Raw genomic sequence first — 21,119 nt, 5'->3', positions numbered from 1 at the left:
AACAATGTTCCGGACATTTTTGAGTAGGAGGATAACCCAATTATTATTATAGGAGTCAATTCCAAGAAATTTCTGCAAAAAAATATGAGTCATCTCTCAACGTCCATTTCAAAACAGACGCGCCCTGGACTAGCAGTTAAGACCATTTTTAAGACTTTTGTAAACATCTTCCAAAAAGGACGATGTACTGTAGACCAATATGTAGTATAGTATAATACTGAAAAAATAAATAAATGCATACGTTCATGTATTTCAATTTTACGAAATTTTTATTAGTTTAAACATGAATAGCAGTAAAATTTTAACAATGTTTCATGATTTTATTGCTTGTATAAATATAATCATATAAATATCATGAACAAATAGTTTATCTGGAAAGGAAATATTGATTTAACATTACTGTAGCTTGTTCATGAATTTATCCTTATCTTTTGTATGCTTAACAATATTTTTCCTCATAAATATACTCCAACAAAAATGCACGATGATCAAACAAAATACTGTCACTGTCGTAATATATTTCTGTATTAATATAAGCAGTGATCCTATCTTCAAAGTTTCGATTTAAAATTTAAGATAATCCTTTTACCGACTTTTAAGAATGTTATCTTGAACAGCTGGTATTAGTAGCATTAAGAAATACTTCAAATATGTTTTTGGATTGCTAACTTTATTATATCGTTATTTTGTAAGTATTATTTATACCATAATTGAATATTTTGTCTCATTATTTTAGATCGGATCTTTTACCATTTAATTTTTTTTGTCTATTCTGTAATCTTAAGCAAATGTGTAATGCGCCATAAGAACTGTACTTGTCTTCCTCTTTCCCTTCGATTCTTCTGGTCCATTAGCCTCTCTATACTGTCATCGCCAGTTAACTTGGTGAGACGCACAAACCCAACATTGCAGAGTGGCTTAGGCTACGGCTCCACGGGCTGGAAATTGACGCTAGCAGTAGCCGCAAAACGAACTTAAGGTTCCGCAGAACGGAATAGGAATAGCCGAACTGTACCGACTACAGGACTTGTGCGTAGTCGGTTCAGTTCGGCTATTCCCATTCCGTTCCGCGGAACCTTAAGTTCATTTTGCGGCTACTGCTAGCGTCAATTTCCAGCCCGTGGAGCCGTAGCCTTAGGGGATGGTCATCAGTCTCCGTGACGTTGTGCGTATTCTGTCGCTAAGTTAACTGGCGATTGCAGTATAGCTCGGTTACCGATAATTGAGAAATTTAAAGAGATAGACGAATTGGTGTACAAGTGGTATACCAGAGGGTGGTGTAAAATTTTCCATCCTCTAAGGGTATACCGAACAAAATATCCATGTGCTTAGATCAAATGACATCTGTTTTAATAGTTCCTCTTTAATATTTTGCCTTGTTACAGGATAGTATTCAGAAAAACGCAAAAATAAGTACTGTAAAATATAATTTCATTAGGTACAATTATAAATAATATATTATATTTAAATACGTATAACTGTTAGGTCTATTTAATCAAAATAATGTTTTTATCTTTAATCACAATAATGTTTTTATTTACGCTGCTGCTAAAAGTTGCCGATGTAAGCTCCTTTTTATACCTATTATTATATCAATAAAAGTTTATGAGTTTATGACTTCTCTTACTCGATTGTCGGGTTCTTGTCACAGCCCTGCGCTGTGCTGACAAAGGTTTTTAAATTTCCACGAAATTCTGAACGGCCAAAAAGACTGATGTGGCTTTCGGTATTGTTATGTGTATTTATAATTTTTAGTTTAAACTCTGTAAAGAGAGCACGCATTTATTAGTGACGATTTCGCTATCAGAAAAAAATTAAGTAAATAAAAATGTGGCGTCCATGGGAGAATAGTGCATTAGAAAGTGTTGAGAATAATGAAGTAGAAATTGTTGAAGAAAATGAGGAAATTCGACCACCAAATAATCCTGAAAATGCTGCTGGACCAAGTAGAGGAAGTATTAAAAAGCCAGAAAGAAAACATTTATCCAAAGACGCTAAAGAAATTGTGTTAAATGTGTTTAATGGATTATGTGAAGAACTGGAATGGCACGAGAGTGTTTTAAAAACTGCGGCTTTAACAAAAGTTTCATGTGCTACTCTATATCGAATTATAAAGGAGGGCATTACAAATAGACAAAAAAGGAGCGACTTTGGACTACATCGATCTATTGAGCAACATCTTTTAGGTCCCATTTCAGAAACCATTTATAATATGTTTGCAGGTAATATTATACCCACACTTAACCAAATTTTAGCTGAATTAAAATCTAAAAATATTATTAATTGCTGTAAATCAACTTTAAGAAAATTTTTACTATCAAATGGTTTTAAGTATAAAACAATCAATAAACGACATACTATAATGGAAAGTGCCCGTTTAATAAAATGGCGTAATGAATATTTGGAAAAGATAACCGAGTACAGAAATAGCGGAAGAAAAATTTATTACTTAGATGAAACGTGGTTTGACACTAACGAAACAATTGGAAAAGGTTGGAGTAATGACAATGTAAAGTGCAAAGTTAATGTACCACCTTCCAGGGGCAAACGAATATGCATTTTGCATTGTGGAGGGGAAGATGGTTGGGTAACCGATAGCTTACTATTAAGTGCAAAAGACATTAAAGACAGTTGTTTGGACTATCATCAAGATATTACGGGTGAACTTTTCGAATCGTGGTTTAAAAATAACTTATTACCAAATTTAGCAGACAACAGTGTTATTGTTTTAGATAATGCATCATATCATTCTAGACAACTTAAAAAAATTCCGAATAAATACTCTAGAAAGGATGAATTGCAAGATTTTTTATTCACAAGATTTATATTTTGAAGATTGGTACACTAAAGACCAATTAGTAGAGGTACTTAACCCGCCATTACACGCGCTATGAGGGAATCCCTCACCATATTTGTTTATAAGCAATGAAATTGTGTAAACTAATACGATAACCTTAGGCACCCAGGAATGCCTTTAGCATGGTTCATGAGAGGGTATGAAAAAGTTATAGAATATTTCAGGCAGTCAGTGTGCTGTGTGATAGTTGAAAGAAGAGACATCCCTCTTCAAGTGAGGGAATTCCTCACTGCGCGTGCAATCACGGTGAAATCACGTTTCTGTTATCTCAAAGAAACTTATAGGTTTTTATTTAATATTTAGGTAGGTTTAATTAAAATATTATTAAAAATGAATAACCATTTTCAATTTCGTTGCAAAACGAAAATACAGCCGAACCATATTCCAGTCCAACCAGAGAGTGCTGCAAGCACCTCTACCGGTTTCGAAACTTATTAGTCTCTCATCAGGAGGCACATATGATAACACATATGCGCCTCCTGATGAGAGACTAATAAGTTTCGAAACCGGTAGAGGTGCTTGCAGCACTCTCTGGTTGGACTGGAATATGGTTCGGCTGTATTTTCGTTTTGCAACGAAATTGAAAATGGTTATTCATTTTTGATTTACATTTGCTCTCTGTGGAGTATGAAGGGAACCAGTCTTGTTGGAACTTTACCGCGCTGAGCAGATGGGACGTGAATTGTAAATTGTAGAATTCCCTTATCTTCCTTAGTCTCAGCATCCGTATGGCTTGCAAACTGTAGAAGCCTCGGAGGTGTAACCAGAGAAGGTTCCCATTGTTTTCATTCTGGTGGGATATGCTGTATGCCATTAGAGTGAAAACTTAGTCTTTTAAAATATTATTGTTTGGATTAGGTTAGGAGCAGTGGCACACCAAGGGGGGGTTTGGGGGTTAAAATCCCACCCAGAGCATATAGAAATATATATAAAAAATTTAGGAAAATGTAACTTGTCTTTCACAAATAATACAAAAAACTTTCGGTGCCCAAGCAAACCCCCCCCCCCCCAGAGGAAAATTCTAGGTGCGCCACTGGTTAAGAATCCATTTTTAAATTTGCCTATTCTAATTGGGAAATAACCCACACTTTAACTTTAAAAATTGATTTTATTGACATTTCGAATTCCACCTCGGACGTCGTTATCAAAATACAAAATATTAATAGTTAATTACATAAATTCCACAAAGAAATAGCTTCAGAACAGTTGTTAATTTTAATTTGTATTTTTAGTAAAATGAATTCGCGTAAAGAACGTTAATTTCTTCAGTGGCTTGCTGAAATTGAAAATTAAGGAAACTTGCTTTTGATCTATATTATTTTTACTTTTGTTTTGTTAAATTAATAAAAAAAAATTGGTTTACGAGACTTTCTATAATATGTGAGTACAACACATTTATATTTATACATGTTGACATTCATTCTTTCTCGAAATAAGTCGAATTTATGTAGGTGAGGGCGACGCTCATACGCGTGCAACCACGTCACAATAGAAGACGCGTGTAACGGCGGGTTAATACAAAATTATTTGTAAAGGAATATATTATTGATAATGCAGCAAGTAAAAATGGACATACAACTTTAAGACTACCACCATATTACTGCGTTTTAAATCCAATAGAGTTGTTATGGGCAAAAAAACGTCAAAATAACTGTCAAAGTCGTGTTCGTTTTTTGGAGTTCGTCCCAAAGAATTATTAATTTTGGCAGTGTTTTGGTACATTCCGGCCTTGTTTCCACGTGCAGAGTGTTATCAATAGTTTCTGTTTTGTGGTACTTTGTGGAAAACTAGAAGACAGTTTTGTTTTACAGAAAATGTCAGGTAACGGGGGGCGGTCCTGGCCCGCCCTCGGTTAATTTAAATAATAATAATCAAATTAATAATAATGATAGTCAAATTAATGTTTCTTCAATGGATACAGTATCCTCAAATTTCGAAAAATATGACTTTAATAATAAATATCAACCGACGGATGCAGGTCCGTATCAGGTATTTTTGGAACATACCGATAAGAATCTTGGTCGTCTTTTTCCTGTCAGAATTGGCTTTTATTTACAACAAGTAATTGAATTTAGAAATGATGTTATTGATATTCATTCTGTAGGTTTAAAACGTGTTAAGGTAATTTTTAGAACATACAAAATCGCTAATTTATTAATTAATCACGAAATATTAACAAAAAATAAGTTGATTGCTTATATTCCAAAATTTTTCACGCATAAACGAGGCATAATACGCGGCGTTGATACCTTTTTTACTGAAGAATACTTGAAAAAAGCAATTAATTCCATAGTTCCAGTGGCGGAAGTGAGAAGAATGAAACGAAAAATTATAAACGCTGAAACCAAAAAAGAAGAATTTGTCAATAGACAATTGGTAGTAATAAATTTTAAAGGTAATAAAATTCCGTCCTTTATTAATATAAATATGGTTAATTTTCCTGTAGAACCATACATCCATCCCGTTGTTCAATGTGTAAAATGTTTACGTTACGGTCACAATATCGTTCAATGTAAAGGCAAATCACGTTGTTCTCGATGTGCAAATAAGCATTCTTCCGCTGAATGTAATTCCGAGTTGCAAATGTGCGTTCACTGTAAATCTTCTGATCATCCTTCAATTTCAAGAGACTGCCCAATGTATAAAAAACAACAAGACATAAAAAAAGTAATGGCTTTCGAAAATAAAAGTTTTAAGGATGCCGAATTATCGATTAACAATCCAGCTTATGCCAAAATTAATACCAACAATAGGTTTGATATATTAAATAATCTTGAAAACTTTCCCGATTTAGCACCAGCAAACAAAACAATTTATTATGCTCCTTTAAATAAACCAAAATCAAATTCAACCGCATTAGAATCAAAAACAATTAAAAGGCGAAGAACTGAGACTTCTTCTCAGACTCCAAGCACTAGTAATTCAGATTTAGAAAATTCCCATCAAAAAAGACAAATTTCTCTTCCCCCATATACACCCGCTCAACAACAAAATAATTTCATGTTTTGTCGAGATAAACTTATCTCACAGATATATTCATTAATTACAAATATAATTAATAATCAAGGAAAATTTGAATTAAATAAGATCAGGGACAATATCATTACAATATTCGATAATAATGAAGATAATTTAGAATCCATTCTCACAGATAGTGAAAATGGCTATTAAAAATATTACAGAAAAACTAACCATATTACAATGGAATTGTAGATCCATTTATAGTAACAAAGGCAGTCTTATGCATCATATTAACAACTACCATACAGATATAATAGTTCTATCAGAAATATGGCTCACATCCGGTCATCATTTTAGACTTAAAGGATATAACTTTATCAATAAATGTCGTGAAGATGGTTACGGTGGCGTAGGTATTTTCATCAGACAGGGAATAGATTACCAAGAATCCGAAATTAATAATAATTTCGATGACAGTATAGAAGCATGCGCAGTTTTTTTGAACAAAATTAATCTCTCATTAGTATCAATCTATAGATCATCAGATGTTAGAATAGAAATAAATGACTGGATCAACCTATTCCTTCAGTTTAATATTGCAAAAACTATTTTTCTGGGAGATTTTAATGCTCACCACGGCATGTGGGGGCCAATTGCAGACGACAGAAATGGTAGAATATTAGTGGAGGCCATGGATTATTGTGAAATAATTACATTAAATGACGGAACACCAACAAGAATATCCCCAACTAGTAATCATTCAGCCGTTGACTTAACTCTAACATCTCCCTTCTTAGCCGACCGTATAGCTTGGTCAGTAATTCAAATCAATCCCTCCTCCTTTGTCATCAACCCATCAACAAAATGGAATGACTCTCGTGCTGACTGGTCTGTTTTTGGAAATATTTTTGAATTAGAAATTAGTGAGCTCAATAATTTAGATAGGAATTCAAATTCTGTAGACAAAATCGAATTTTTCCTCAATGCAATCACAATCGCAGCATCGAAATCTATGCCTATTAAGAAATCTTTCACACCTTCTGTACCAAGACCTTATTGGTGGGATGAGGAATGTTCTGCGATTGTTAAAAAACGAAAAGAAGCTCTCAGCGAGTTTAAAAAACAAGGTAATTTTATCAATTATCTACAATATCAAAACATTTCTGCTAATGTCAAACGTACGTTTAAACTTAAACAAAAAAACAGTTGGAAAATGTTTTTGAATAAACTAAATAATAACACTCCTCTGACTGAGATATGGAACACTGTAAGATCTATTTGCAATAAACACCATCAAAAAAGAAAACCACAATTAGACGAAAGCCTTATTCAAAAAGTTCTTGATACATTGGCTCCTTCATCTGCTGCAGGTCCAATTTTTAACGACAACATTAATCAATTTCACTTCCATCAAGACTCAGACACCCTTTCAAAAAATTTTAGCTTTTCGGAATTATAATTAGCCTTAAAAAAATCAAAAAATACTGCACCTGGACTTGACGGGTTCACTTATACGATAATAAATAAATTGCCTGAAAGTGGTAAACTTTTTCTATTAGAAATTTTTAATGATTGGCGGTTGAAACAAAAGTATTCAGATAGTCTTAAAAATATAATTGTGTGTCTTCTAGCGAAACCTAAGAAACCACCTGACTTACCTTCGTCCTACCGACCTATTTCATTGTTATCGTGTATTACAAAAACTTTCGAAAGGCTTATAAAATTTAGACTCGAACATTTTGTCGAAAACAGATCAATTTTACCAAAAAATCAGTATGGATTTCGTAGAGGTATAGGTACAATTGATGCAATCTCCCATTTAGTTACAGATGCTCAATTGTGTCTATCAAAAAATAATTACATGTTGTGTCTTTTTGTGGACCTTAAAGGGGCTTATGATGTGGTACATTTGGAAATCTTATATTCAAAAATGGTAACGTTTGGTATCAATAAAATAGTCTCTATAAATATTTTAAATTTGTTTGCTAATAGAAAAATATTTTTGCGAGATAGTCATAACGTTTTACATGGTCCAAGAGTACTTTACAACGGGCTTCCACAAGGCTCTATTTTAAGTCCCCTTTTGTTTAACTTATACACTGCAGACTTGCATGATTTGATGAGCGATGACATACAAATTATTCAATACGCGGACGATTTATGCATTTATGTCACCCATAATACCTACGATCGCTGCATGATAGACTTAAGACGTACTTTTGACAGGTTACAAAACTGGTTCGACGATATGGGTTTTAGTGTTTCACCAGAAAAGACAGCTGTGATGTGTTTCACAAGGCACAGATATCAGTTAGTCGAGTAAAAGAATATAAATATTTAGGTATAATTATAGATAGTAAACTTCTATGGACCAGTCACATTAAGTATGTCAAACAAAGATGCGAAAAGGGAATTAATCTTCTGCGCTTCCTCTCCAAACAGAGCTGGGGCGCGGATCAACAAATTTCCTTAATGTTCTATAAGTCTTATATTCGCTCGATTTTGGATTATGGGTGTACTCTCTATGGTTCTACCTCCAATACGAACCAACTTACTCTTGATCGAATACAATATAGAGCTCTGAAAATATGTTTGGGAGCCATGGCATCTTCACCAAATCATGCCATTCTGGCAGAGTCTCAAGAACTTCCTCTTAGTTTTCGAAGACAGTTTTTAGCAAATAAAAGTCTATTAAAATATAGATGTTACAACAGTGATTTGATCGCAAAAATTAACTTTCTTGTAATTGACAATTTGACAAATCATTATTGGAAAAAAGAAAAACTCCCCTCCTTTGGCAGATGCATTTATTGATACAAACTTATTTCAAAATGATATTGTTAAACTTAATAAAATACCATTGTATGCACACAGTTTCGATTCTATAATTGACAAACCTATCACCATATTCCCTCGGTATTCAGATTGTAATATCTTAAACCAAGCCATGATAAAATCCATTGTGAATGGTCTCGGGTCGAACTTAACTAAAATATATACAGATGGGTCAAAAACGGAGCTAAATACAGGTTCGCCATTTTTTGTTTCAAACATAAATCATATTGAAAAGTACAGAATCTCAAATTATTGTTCTATTTTTACCGCCGAGTCCTTTGCTATTGAAAAGGCACTAAAATGGTGTGCAACTCAAACATGCACGAATGTGGCAATAATTTCAGACTCAAAATCAGCATTACAAGCTATTAGCGGTCACCCAATAAACCAATTCCGAAATGCCTTAATTTTGAACATTAAAAAATTAATTATGGATCTCAAACAAAATAATGTAACTGTTTCGTTTATTTGGACGAAAGGACATTGCGGAGTCGAAGGTAATGAAATTGCGGATATAGCCGCAAAAAGTAGTCACAGTTGCCACCATATTGACAAAGTATTTAATTTAAAAGATTTGAATAATGCTCTCAAACCTAATATCAGAAGGAAATGGGAAACTGATTACAAAAGAATTGCAAGTAAATCTGCAAACCATTATTTCAGAATTCACCCTACACTTCCAAAAAACATTCCTCATTTCACCTTTAATTATAATAGAGCACACATGTCAGTATTGACTCGTTTAAAATTGAACCATGCTCGCTTTCCGTCTCACTTATATAAAATTGGAATACTTAACTCCCCTGTCTGTAGTTGTGACAATATATCCATTGGTGATCTAAATCATATATTTCTAGAATGTTCTCTGAACTCTCAATCTTCTTCAATTCTGTATCAAGAACTAATTCATCACGAGTGTCCATTGCCACTAAATATTACAGCTCTCCTTTCTTCCTCAGATAAAGCGGTACTAGATTCCATCATTAATTTTATCAGAAATTCAAAAATAGCGGTATAGTTTAAAAATAGACAATATGAAATCATTTAATGTAATTAAGAATTTACATGTTTTGTGGCATCTGATGCCAGGATCTCACACACACACACACACAGAGTTGTTATGGTCTCAACTGAAATATAATGTGAGACAAAAAAATGTAAGTCCAAAATGTTATAACACTGTCGTGAAACTAATAGATTCTGAATTTAAAAATATCTCTGAGGATAACTGGAAGAAAGCAATAGAGCACGTAAAAAATATCGAAAAAGAATATCTTAAAAAGATTCCTGTTATAAATAAAATTATTATCAATGTGGAGAACAGTGATTCAGAGGAAGAAAGTGACGAAGTGTAATACCAAGACAACTTTCTCTCAATACTGAGCTTACCCGGAATATTTTCTTACATAATCAGGTGTAGGGATTATCAACATATGTTCAAGACCAAACTAATGCTTCAATTTTTTAAGAAAAACGTGGCCTTATTATGAATACTTCACTTATTGTTGCAATAAGTGCAAATCTTTGAAAATCAGTTCGTAAGAGAAAATAATAATGTAAGTAAGTGTTGAATAGATAAACTTTTAATTTTTACTTCAAGGTTTTATAAACTATTTAAATAAGTATATATTTTTTTATCTTTCACTACCTACCGTTCGCTCAATTATTAATTAGTTTTTGTATACAAACCAATTATTGTTTGACTTATAGAAAATGCATTGCAGAAATATGATAAAAGTAATTTAAACTTACACAAAATCATCAAGACATAAAATTAAGCTTTGTTTATAACAATACAAATTTATAGAACCAATTTCTTATAAAATATACCATATTATGTTTCATATAGGTCGGTACTATCCTGTTATTCGTCGGTCATAGTGCTGCTTATCGCATTTTTCTCAAATAAATATAACCGGATAATACTATCGGTATTGATGATATGTAACCAACGAAGTTAAGGTTAGAAGGACTGGTAGAGTCCTTCCTAGATATGCATATAGTGATCATATTATATTGTTATTTCGCCCATAGAACTTGCCATTTCATCTCATGTATTTCTTGGATACGTATACCTAACATCTTTATTTCTTTAATGGTGTTATGAATCTTTCCTGGCTCGTAAGTGCTTCTTAAATTTTATGTATATACTTATTATGCTTAAAACACGAAGGAGAAGAGTTGTACAGTTCTATATACAAGCTAACTCAAGACATTTACGAGAAGAAACAATGTAAGATGAATGGAAAAAAGGGGATATTGTACCAATCCACAAAAAAGGAAACGAAAAGCAATGTATTAATTACCGGGGAATAACATTCTTAAATACCACCTACAAAGTTCTTGTAAACATCCTGTTAGAAAGAACCAAAACATATACAAATGCTGGGAGTTTAATCGAGAGCTTCATCAGCTGGTCATAAATTTTAAACAAGTGTGTGTGTGTTTTGTGTTTTATTGGCACTGATTTTCACAACCAACTGGCTAGTCAATTTCATATTGATTTTTTAGACTAACTTATCACTAACTCAGGGAATTAATGTGTAGTGTGTGTGTTGAGTAAGTGTGAAGCAGAGAAGATGGGGCTCCTAATGAATAAAAGTAAAACGAAATATATGTAAATGAGCCGCAATAACCAAAGCAGAGACATGATCGGTCAAAACATCACCATCGATGACTTTAATTTTGAGCGCGTTAGAAAATTTAAGTATCTTGGAACAACAATAACTGAAGACAATAATGGATCACAAGAAATAAACAATAGGATACAAGCCGGCAACATGTCTTTATGCCCTTCAAAACCTCACAAAATAGAAACAATTAATAAGACGTACAAAGATACAACTATATAACACAATAATACGACTCGTTGTGATGTATGGAAGCGAAACGTGGACGATAACAAAGGCAAACGAAGAGAGACTACGTGTTTGAGAAAAAAAAATCCTAAGGAAGATATTTGGGCCTGTGCTTGATGAAGCAGCAGGCCAATATAGGATAAGAACTAACAAAGAGCTAGAAGAACTATACCCAGACGCCAACATAATAAAAGAAATAAATTTCAGAAGACTCCAATGGGCAGGCCACCTCAGAAGACATTCTGACCAAAGAACAGTACGGCCGGTATGGGAAGAAGTCCCAATTGGAAGAAGACCCTCGACTCCGGTGGCGAGATAATATAGAAGGAGACTTGAAAGCTATGGGCGTGGAGAACTGGATAAAGATTGTTAAGACAGAAGAGTGAATGCATGTTATCGAGTCGGCTAAAACAAACGAAGGGTTGTAACGCCACGGAGTAAATTATTGTCCTCTCGTCAAAAAATTTATTGTGCTTTCTAGCTCATCGAGAGATTCGTCACACTCCTGTATTATTTAAGGGGCACTCGTACCGGGGCCATTGTATTTTCCGGCCATTATGATGAATTTTCCTTGGGAGATTTTAGGTCTATCCCTATTCCACGAATATACGACTGTCTTGGATTATCTTGACAACGAATATTTTACTGTCCAAAATATGAAGAACGAAAGTAAATTGCAAATTACGTCGTTGTTTATTGGAATAATTATTAGAGCCATTTACTTTCGTAGGTACTTCTTATGTTGCACACTAAAATATTCGTTGTCGTGTACAGTAAGGGAAAAAACCCATACTGTATAATATAATATGTATCGAAAAAAATGTATATAATTTTAAGTAATTTAGGTTGTTACAAAAGATATTGTTTCTACATACACAAACAAAACGAAGGTTGATTGACGAAGTTTGTTTGTGTAATCTCGCAGAGACTCACGCACAGCTTACTTTCAAACTCCGAGTTGGAAGAAGAGATAAATAGCCCACAGAGGGATTAAATTGAGCATTATAGTATTGTCATTATTCATATTAAGATTAAGATCGTTACTATGCTAGTGAGCCGTCCTGCGAGAAGGGTGTCCTGAAGGACTACCCCGCGAAACAACATCTTAGTAACCTTATGTTGATGGATGTTGTAAATCATAAATAAAGTTATAAGTTAGAGTCAGTGTTAACAGTCGGATAATCCAAAATAGCCGTATATTCGTGGAATGGCCTATAGGTGGATTTCCGGTGTCTTGCAGTATTTCAGGTCTAGGTCTAGGTGAGTCTCAGTCACACCAATATCTACAGATTTGTTCCTTCGGTACCATCTTTAGTACCTTCGGAGGGTGTTTCCTTATTCGATATCTGGGGAGGCATCCGATAAGGGACTAGTGGTCGCCCACAATTAAATAGTAAGTTGGAAGTATTTTGTCGTATTTTTTACATATTACAGCTGACATATATGTTTCACTATAAAAGGACCCGGTGTTTGCAATTGGCACTAAATAAACGATTTCCAACATTCGATACAAAAAGTCGACATAAAAAAATATTTACAACGTTTATTATCGAAAATCTCATTTCATAAATTAAAAAAAAAATATTATTTATTACAATTTTTGAAACACAAATAAAATTTTGTAACACAGTATATTGGCCATTTATCAATAAAGTTAAACCACGAAGTGGTCACGTCATAGGAAAATTTATGTTAATTTGATTAATACATAGACAAATAATATTTCAAGATTATTGAGAAACACATAAACAGTTGGAAATATTCACAGTGGTGGGTATGGATTTTATTTTTAGAAAGCGAACATGATATTGACAGATGCCAAGAGTTTTAATAGGATCCCCGTTTGAAGACGAACTGCATGTGGGAGGAACGCAGAAAATATAAAAATCGATTTATTTGTTTTGGATCGGTAAATAAATTGATACATAAGCTATTACCTTAAGATGCTATAGGTGACAGACACTTACAGGAAAACACTTATACAGAGAAGAGAATAATTATTCTACAAATGAATAACATTTTTGTTCATTAGTGCATTAAGAGGCTACATCAGCGTGTCATCAAAACGGAAAATGCGTTCCAAGATTGCAGCTTTAATTTTGAATATTTTGTTGAGATATTTGGCACACATATTCGTAATATAGTAAAGAATGGCGGTATTACAGAGCCTAATTTGAGCAATATTTTACTATGTGGAAATTACTCTGTAATTAAAAAATACATATTACAAAAACGGGCCTGTACCGCCATTAAGAAGAACAAAAAAATTAACTTTCTTCAAATAAACTTTTTTATCCCATGCCTAGATTTTGTGTCATTTTGCACCTACTAAAATTTTTTATTTCTAACAAGAAATCGAACATATTATACCTAATAACTAATTAGGCAATATAGAGTTGTACTCTTACAAATCTTTATTGTATTTACACAACGAGAAATCATTTCTGGATTGTACCCACTATACATACCAAACCAGAAATAGAAATTTAACAACATTAGTGCCAAAAAAAGAAAAAACAATCGGCCAACGTTGCATTGATTTTTTGGGACCAAAAATTTTCAATAACCTACCGTCTACCATTAAAGTAATATACAATTATAAAAAATTTAAAAAAGAGTTAAAAAAGTGGATCCATGGTAACAGACATAAATTACGTGAATTAGTGAATAGGTAGTAATGAGCTGAAATAAGATAAATAATTTTGTGTTTTATTAGTTTTAATCTGTCAAAAGATTCCATATTTATATTTTAATGTTGTAAAATTGTTGAAATTTAATTGTTGTATGTTGTAAAAAGTAAAAAAGTAAGGAACTGAAATGTTAGATAAGTAATTCTTTTTTTCTACTAATTTTAATTTTAGTTTATCAGAAGTTTCCATATTTCTATTTTAAATTTGTAAAATTGTTGTAAAAATATTAGAATTTGTACTTAGAACAGTGTTAAAAAACTCAAACCTCACGTACAAGTTGTAGTCCATGTGGCTCACAACTTCTGTGAGAAACTGGGTTTATTTATATATCGTTATATATCTTTTGTATTGTAAAATTTTTTTTGCTATAAATAAACTATATTATTATTATTATTATTATTATCCAGAGAAATTGTCACTGTCATTTTGACAAACCTGCGTCGGTTTTCGAAGTGTAATAGCACGATTCTCTTATCTGTTCTTTTATCTGCATCGATATCTCTTCCGTGCAGTAGTGTATTATTTTCTAAGATATTGAAATTCGTTAGTGTTGATCCATAGAGATGTAGTGTTTTTTTATAATTAATTTATTATATTTTTGTGTAATAGAACTAAGTTGTAGGACTATTTGAAAAAATAGATTATTATTAATTGTGAGTTTTATAGGTAAGTATATTTTACGTAAAAATATTTCGAATTCTAATGCGAGTATATTAAGTTTTAGGATGATTTTTTTATTCTAGAAATATCATCAATAGTTTAAAAAAATGGGAAAAGTTTATCAAACGAAAATAAAGCGAGGTAAGGTCCAGTAAAAACCGTGCTAAAATTATGCAAAAATCGAAATTCGAGCAACCACAAATTCTAATAATGTAAGTATAAGAAGTAATCTACTGTTGTCATAAATAAAAAAGTGTGAAAAGTTGTTTCCCATGAAAATGAAATTCGTAATAAATCTATATTTAGGTACAGAAATCCTGACTACAACAGTACAAAAATGCCCATTTTTTCAGGTAGGTATACCTATATTCATTGGCGTCATTGACGAAGAAGAGCTAACTTATAAAGTATAGCTCGATTACTATTGGTCTTAAAGAAAATAAAAAAAAACGGTTTTGTTTATTTATTCATAAGGTACATTTTCGTTAGCTAAAGTTGTTTTGATAAAACGAAAACGTTTGGAGTTATTAGCAGAAAACTTATAAAAAACATTGATTTTTTCGATATAAAACTAACACTTTCGATAGCGAATAAATCAAAAACTATTAATTTTATCAAAAAAATGTATAGAACGTTGTGCTTAGAATGAATGTTTTTACCAACTTTTGCGGTCAAAATATAATAAAAAATTTCCACCCCCGAGATGGGGTGGCAACCACCCCCGTGTTAAAAGCGTCTTTCGGCATCATATAGATTTTGATCCTTGGACTATTCACTATTCTCTTCATTACTTGGACTAAGTGGAGTATCATAATGTTTCGTTTGATGAGACATTTTTAAGTTAGGCCTGGTTTAATTTTTGAAGGGTTGGAATCAAAATTCGCGTTCTCCATCCATGGACGAAATTGAGTTGTTTATTTTTTCTGAATCTGTTTGTTGAACTTGAACCCTACATGAGTCCAGAACTGGTTTGACTCAAAATTAGCTTTATCCAATATAAATTCAATGTTAAAAGAAGGCTTTTGAATCAAACCCGTCTTTCTCCTATGCGAGTTCTGCGTGAAACCCGTCTTTCTCCAACCGACCAATAGGAGGCGTGTAAAGTGAGTGGAGGAGACTCACACAGATTTAATAATTACTCTATTTATCTGATGCAACGTCAGTGTTTGTTTACTACTTTTATCAGCTATCAACTTTTAATACTAATTATTTGCATAGTTTTTTCTTTTAAAATTTAAGTAGCATTAAAGTAATATTTTTCTTCTATTCGGAATGGATGTTCAAGTGACTCCTGTAGGACCTGGTAAAAAGGCAAGGAAAAAAACACCGATGCAAAATGAATGGGCAAAAACTAAGAAGAAGAGAAACTTGTTAGGCATGATCTTCCAAGCACTATACCGTCATCATTGGAACCGATAAGATCTGTTGTACCACTATCAAGCTAATTACTTTTATTCTATCAAGATCGGCAAAAAAGAATAGTTGTAAAATTTCATCTCCAATAAATAGGGAATTGTTTCAAAACTTGCTTTCTAAAAAAGTTTTCTTCAAAACTCGCTTTCTCCAAACAAAAATGTCAATTATTTAATTATTGACAGAAGTTGGATTTCACTCATTATGAGATTTCAATTTCTATGGTCAAATGAAACTTAAATCCGTGTGATAACTGTAATGGCTTGTTTTTTATAATTTATTAGCGATTTGTGACAAACAAAAATTTTTGCAAATAATTGATGGATACGACCGTTACTTGATGGATTCGACCGTTACTTGATGGAAGTTCATTTTATCTAATAATAAAACACTGAAAACGTTTGTTTTCTATACTTCCACAGAATTTATTATAACTAAGTGACTACAGCTGTTTCGGCAGAGTGCCTTTCTCAAGTGATATAGTTTACAATGTGTTTGCCTTTTTAAGTCTTCAACTGAAGAGGTTGAGGAGTGGGGAGCTGTTTGTCTCGAGTTGGTCATTCAGAATTATATCTGTATTTTTCAGTTTATTAATTTCCATAGATTCTAAAAAAGATAGCTTAAGGCCTTTATTTTGAATATGCAGAATTTGAAACTCTTCATCGAAAGAATGATTATGATCTAGAAGGTGAAGTGCGTATGTAGAAGTGTCTGTTTTTCTATTGTTGAATGCCCTTTTGTGTTCTGCTATCTGTTTGTCAAAATTTCTGCCAGTTTGACCGATGTACGTTTTCGGACAGTCACCACACGTTAGTTTGTACACACCACTCTGTAGTTGCTTTCTCTTTCGGCTTTTATTGCAATCGGCAATAAAAGCCGAAGCGGTTGCTTTTATCGGTAATAAGAGCCGAAAGAGAAAGTAACTACAGAGTGGTGTGTATAAACTAACGTGTGGTGACTGTCCGAAAACGTACATCGGTCAAACTGGCAGAACTTTTGACAAACGGATAGCAGAACACAAAAGGGCATTCAACAATAGAAAAACAGACACTTCTACATACGCACTTCACCTTCTAGATCATAATCATTCTTTCAATGAAGAGTTTCAAATTCTCCATATTCAAAATAAAGGCCTTAAGCTATCTTTTTTAGAATCTATGGAAATTACTAAACTGAAAAATACAGATATAATTCTGAATGACCAACTCGAGACAAACAGCTCCCCACTCCTCAACCTCTTCAGTTGAAGACTTAAAAAGGCAAACACATTGTAAACTATATCACTTGAGAAAGGCACTCTGCCGAAACAGCTGTAGTCACTTAGTTATAATAAATTCTATGGAAGTATAGAAAACAAACGTTTTCAGTGTTTTATTATTAGAAAAAATTTTTGCGAGAAAGGTTTTGATTCTATACCCCTCATTTAATACATTATATATTACTTATGAGCTAAGACGCCATCTCACTTTCATTGTTGTTTCTTTGTTGTACAACCATTTTACGTTCAGTAAATATGTAGTATTATGCCTAGTTAATGTGTTTCCATGAACTATTCATCGCTAGTTTGCATCTAATGGGATCTTTAAACCTGGCACGTGGCCATAAAACATTATTTCCCATTAGCCGATGAGAAAATTACCCATTCCCAAATAAAACTTTATCCCAGGAAGTTGTAAAACACCACCGAGTACCAAGTATTCTTAAAAAACGCACAAAGAAAAAAGACGTTCAGGCGATAAATTTTAGTAACCGGAAACCGAACATTCAAACAATACCAACTCCAAGTGTGTGAGAGTGTAGATTTGTAAAAGCCATTGTTCTCTCATTCCCTCGGCTTATTCCCGTCTCGTTTCAATCAGGGGCGTAACCATCTTATGGATTGTTTTTGCATTATTAATTCCGTACACGAAAACAGAAGTTTCATTGGTTTAATATTAATAAACATTAGTCATCGGGGTAAAGAGTAGGCGTAAGTATGTGTCTTTTGTTCAACATTTTAATAAATTTAAAACAAGAATAACAGTTTTCTGCGTAAGTAAACAATTTTTGTTTTTTTTTATTAAAGCAAAGTTACCGCATCCACCAACAGGATATTAGTGACGTTACTCAGTAAACAAAGCTTATGGGTACGGCAGCCCAACCGGGGATTTTGCACGTTACTCGAGCGCGTCAGAAAATCACATGGGGATAAACCTTGTACCCTGTAAATGTACCCCTACCATATGGACTCTTAATACAGGGGCGTGCGTTGGGGCAGTCCGTAAAAAAAATCTATCCTTAGAAAAAATCGAAATCGTCAGATTAAGACAAGGTAAGTTGACATGACGAACAGTATATATTTCAAAAATCTAACGATTTGAACGAAACGTAAGGAAATGGGCCAGTTACAAAGTTTCACAAATAAAAATCGAATATTTCGCGAAATGAACATCAGATCGATATACTCAAGCGGGGATTTTTGCAGTTACTCGAGAGCGCGTCAAATTATCACATGGGGAGAAACCTTGTACCCTGTAAATGCACCTCTACTATATAGTGGCTCTTAATACAGGGGAGTTCGTTAAGGCGGGGGCCGAAAAAAATATATCCTTAGAAAAACTGGAAATCGTCAGAAAGATAAGGTAAGTTAAGTAGTGTGGAACCTCGATTATCCGTCAGGGCACCGGACCAGGGGTATGACGGATAATCGAAAAGACGGTTAACAGAACATTAAAAAAAATTAAAAATTCACAGAACAACTCTCAAATTTTATTTGTATGTTTTGTTTGACAATATGTATTTGAGGGATTTGTGTTCGTACAATCGAATCAATTTGGTTTAAAATATTCTGATATTTTTGTTTGTTGTACTGTTGCTTCACATTTTGAAACGGCTAAATTTGTTAATTGGCGTAAGATCATGCAATCTATGCGTATTGAAGCCTCTCTATAGACCGAAGAAAATAGCTATATGCACATTTGATTCATTGCTGATGCTTCGTGGACATCCATTTGTAACTCTACAATATTATCAACTCTTAACTGTTACATCTGAAGCCGTTTTGCTCTAGTTAGAAAAAAATGAGTTTTCCAATGTACACACTAGCAAGGCGTTGACTATTTTCTCCATTAATTTAGCCATGGCACATATATTAGTGAGATAGGCCTATATGATTCTGTGTCAAGTCGAGACTTACTAGTTTTTAAAAACGGCATTATTGCCATATACACGAATAATGCCGACGGTGCCAAAGATGAAAATTTGTAATAAGTGTTAATTTGCTCAGATTGATAGTTGCTGTAGGAACAAAACAGGGATATTGTCGGGTCCTGGGCTTAAGTCTTTCATATCCTGTAAGGAGAGATTTAGTTCTATATACATAATAGTAGGAAGTTTGGATAAAAGAGTTTTCGTTGGATTCTTCTAGACAAAGGCGTATAATAAGCGCCCTAAAAGTTAAAAGAAATAGAATATCGATAAAATTACGACATATTCTTTTTGTCTATTTTTTAATGAAGTCTAAAAATATTACATTTCAAATAATGAATGGGTTGCATGTGCGAGTCCATACTATTGTAGTAAAGAAAAGAGAGACGTTGAGAGATACCATGGACCATGGGTATTCATGTGCATGCATAAATATATGTACTTTGATATTGGCTTGATCATTAACTTTTGATTTAAACCAGACCACTTAACTAACTCTGGTTTTTTGTTGTTTGTACCATTTAATTTTACTTTAACCGGGACCTGAAGATGCTGTGAATATTGTAGACAGCGAAACCGGTCGTCAGTTGTAAAATAAATTGTTTGTGAGAACGTCTCTCTTTTCTTTACTACAATATTACATTTCATTTATTATTCTAAATGGGAAATAAACCACAATTTAACTTAAAAAAATGATTTTATTGACGTTTCGACTTCCACCTCGGACGTCGTTATCAAAATACAAAATATTACTAAATTAAACAAAAATGTTGTTGCTTAGTAAAAAATTCTTCTTAATAATTTAATCTAATCTGACATATCAGAAATTACCTGAAATATATCGTCAAAGACCCTCAGGTTCAAAACGACAGATGCCGGATATGGATGTCAAGCCCAAGAAACCATCCAACATATTACCGGGGGCTGCCAGGCATTTGCTGCAACTGAATACAAGGAACGGCATGATTCAATTGGAAAGATCCTTCATCAAGAGATAGCTATCAAACTGGGACTTCCCCAAAAGGACCATCTCACATATTATCAATACGTTCCTGAGAGTATGCTTGAGGATGGCAACTACAAGCTATACTGGGACCGTACTGTGCTCACAGACCAAACAGTGACACATAATAGACCACATCTCGTACTAGTTAATAAATTAACAAGACAAACAACACTAATTGATGTGGCGATACCTAACAACAATAATCTACGTAGTAAATTTACTGAAAAGATCGCCAAGTACAGAGATCTGGAAATTCAAATACGGAGACAATGGAGAATGCAAAGTACCCAAGCAATACCGATTATTACTGGAGTCATTCCGAAGACCCTCCTCGAAAGCATCAAAAAGCCGGAATGGGACGTTTCGGCGTCGCCGTTTCGGCGTGGCCATTTCGGCGTGGCCGTTTGGGCGTAGAGCCGTTTCGGCGTAGGCCGTTTCGGCGTAGGCCGTTTCGGCGTCGGCCATTTCGGCGTCAGAAATTTTATTTTAGTTGACTAAATACCTACATTGAGGTTTATTGGTCAGGCAATTTTTTGGAAAAAAATCTTTTAATATAGTTATTTAAATACATTGGAGTTCATTGGTCACACAATTTTAACATTAATGGTCAAGTAGAAAAATAAACTAAATATATTTCTTTTATAAACATTTTG

The 21,119-nt window shown here is 33.4% G+C and overlaps 2 protein-coding genes across 2 annotated transcripts in view; one reads left to right on the top strand and one right to left on the bottom strand.

Moving 5' to 3' along the window:
• LOC126890314 (uncharacterized) overlaps positions 1 to 21,119 on the bottom strand; it is a 253,174-nt gene that overhangs the window by 158,929 nt on the left and 73,126 nt on the right. The gene's annotated exons all lie outside the window — the stretch shown is intronic.
• LOC126890313 (uncharacterized) lies at positions 1,829 to 2,833 on the top strand. Its single transcript, XM_050659173.1, has one exon. It carries the CDS (start codon positions 1,829 to 1,831, stop codon positions 2,831 to 2,833), a length of 1,005 nt encoding a protein of 334 aa, XP_050515130.1.

The sequence above is a fragment of the Diabrotica virgifera genome, chromosome 8 (assembly GCF_917563875.1).
Source record: "Diabrotica virgifera virgifera chromosome 8, PGI_DIABVI_V3a".
NCBI classification, from domain to species: Eukaryota; Metazoa; Arthropoda; class Insecta; order Coleoptera; family Chrysomelidae; genus Diabrotica; species Diabrotica virgifera.
Note: the sequence above shows the minus strand (reverse complement) of the source record. Positions and strands in the feature narration are given on the sequence as shown.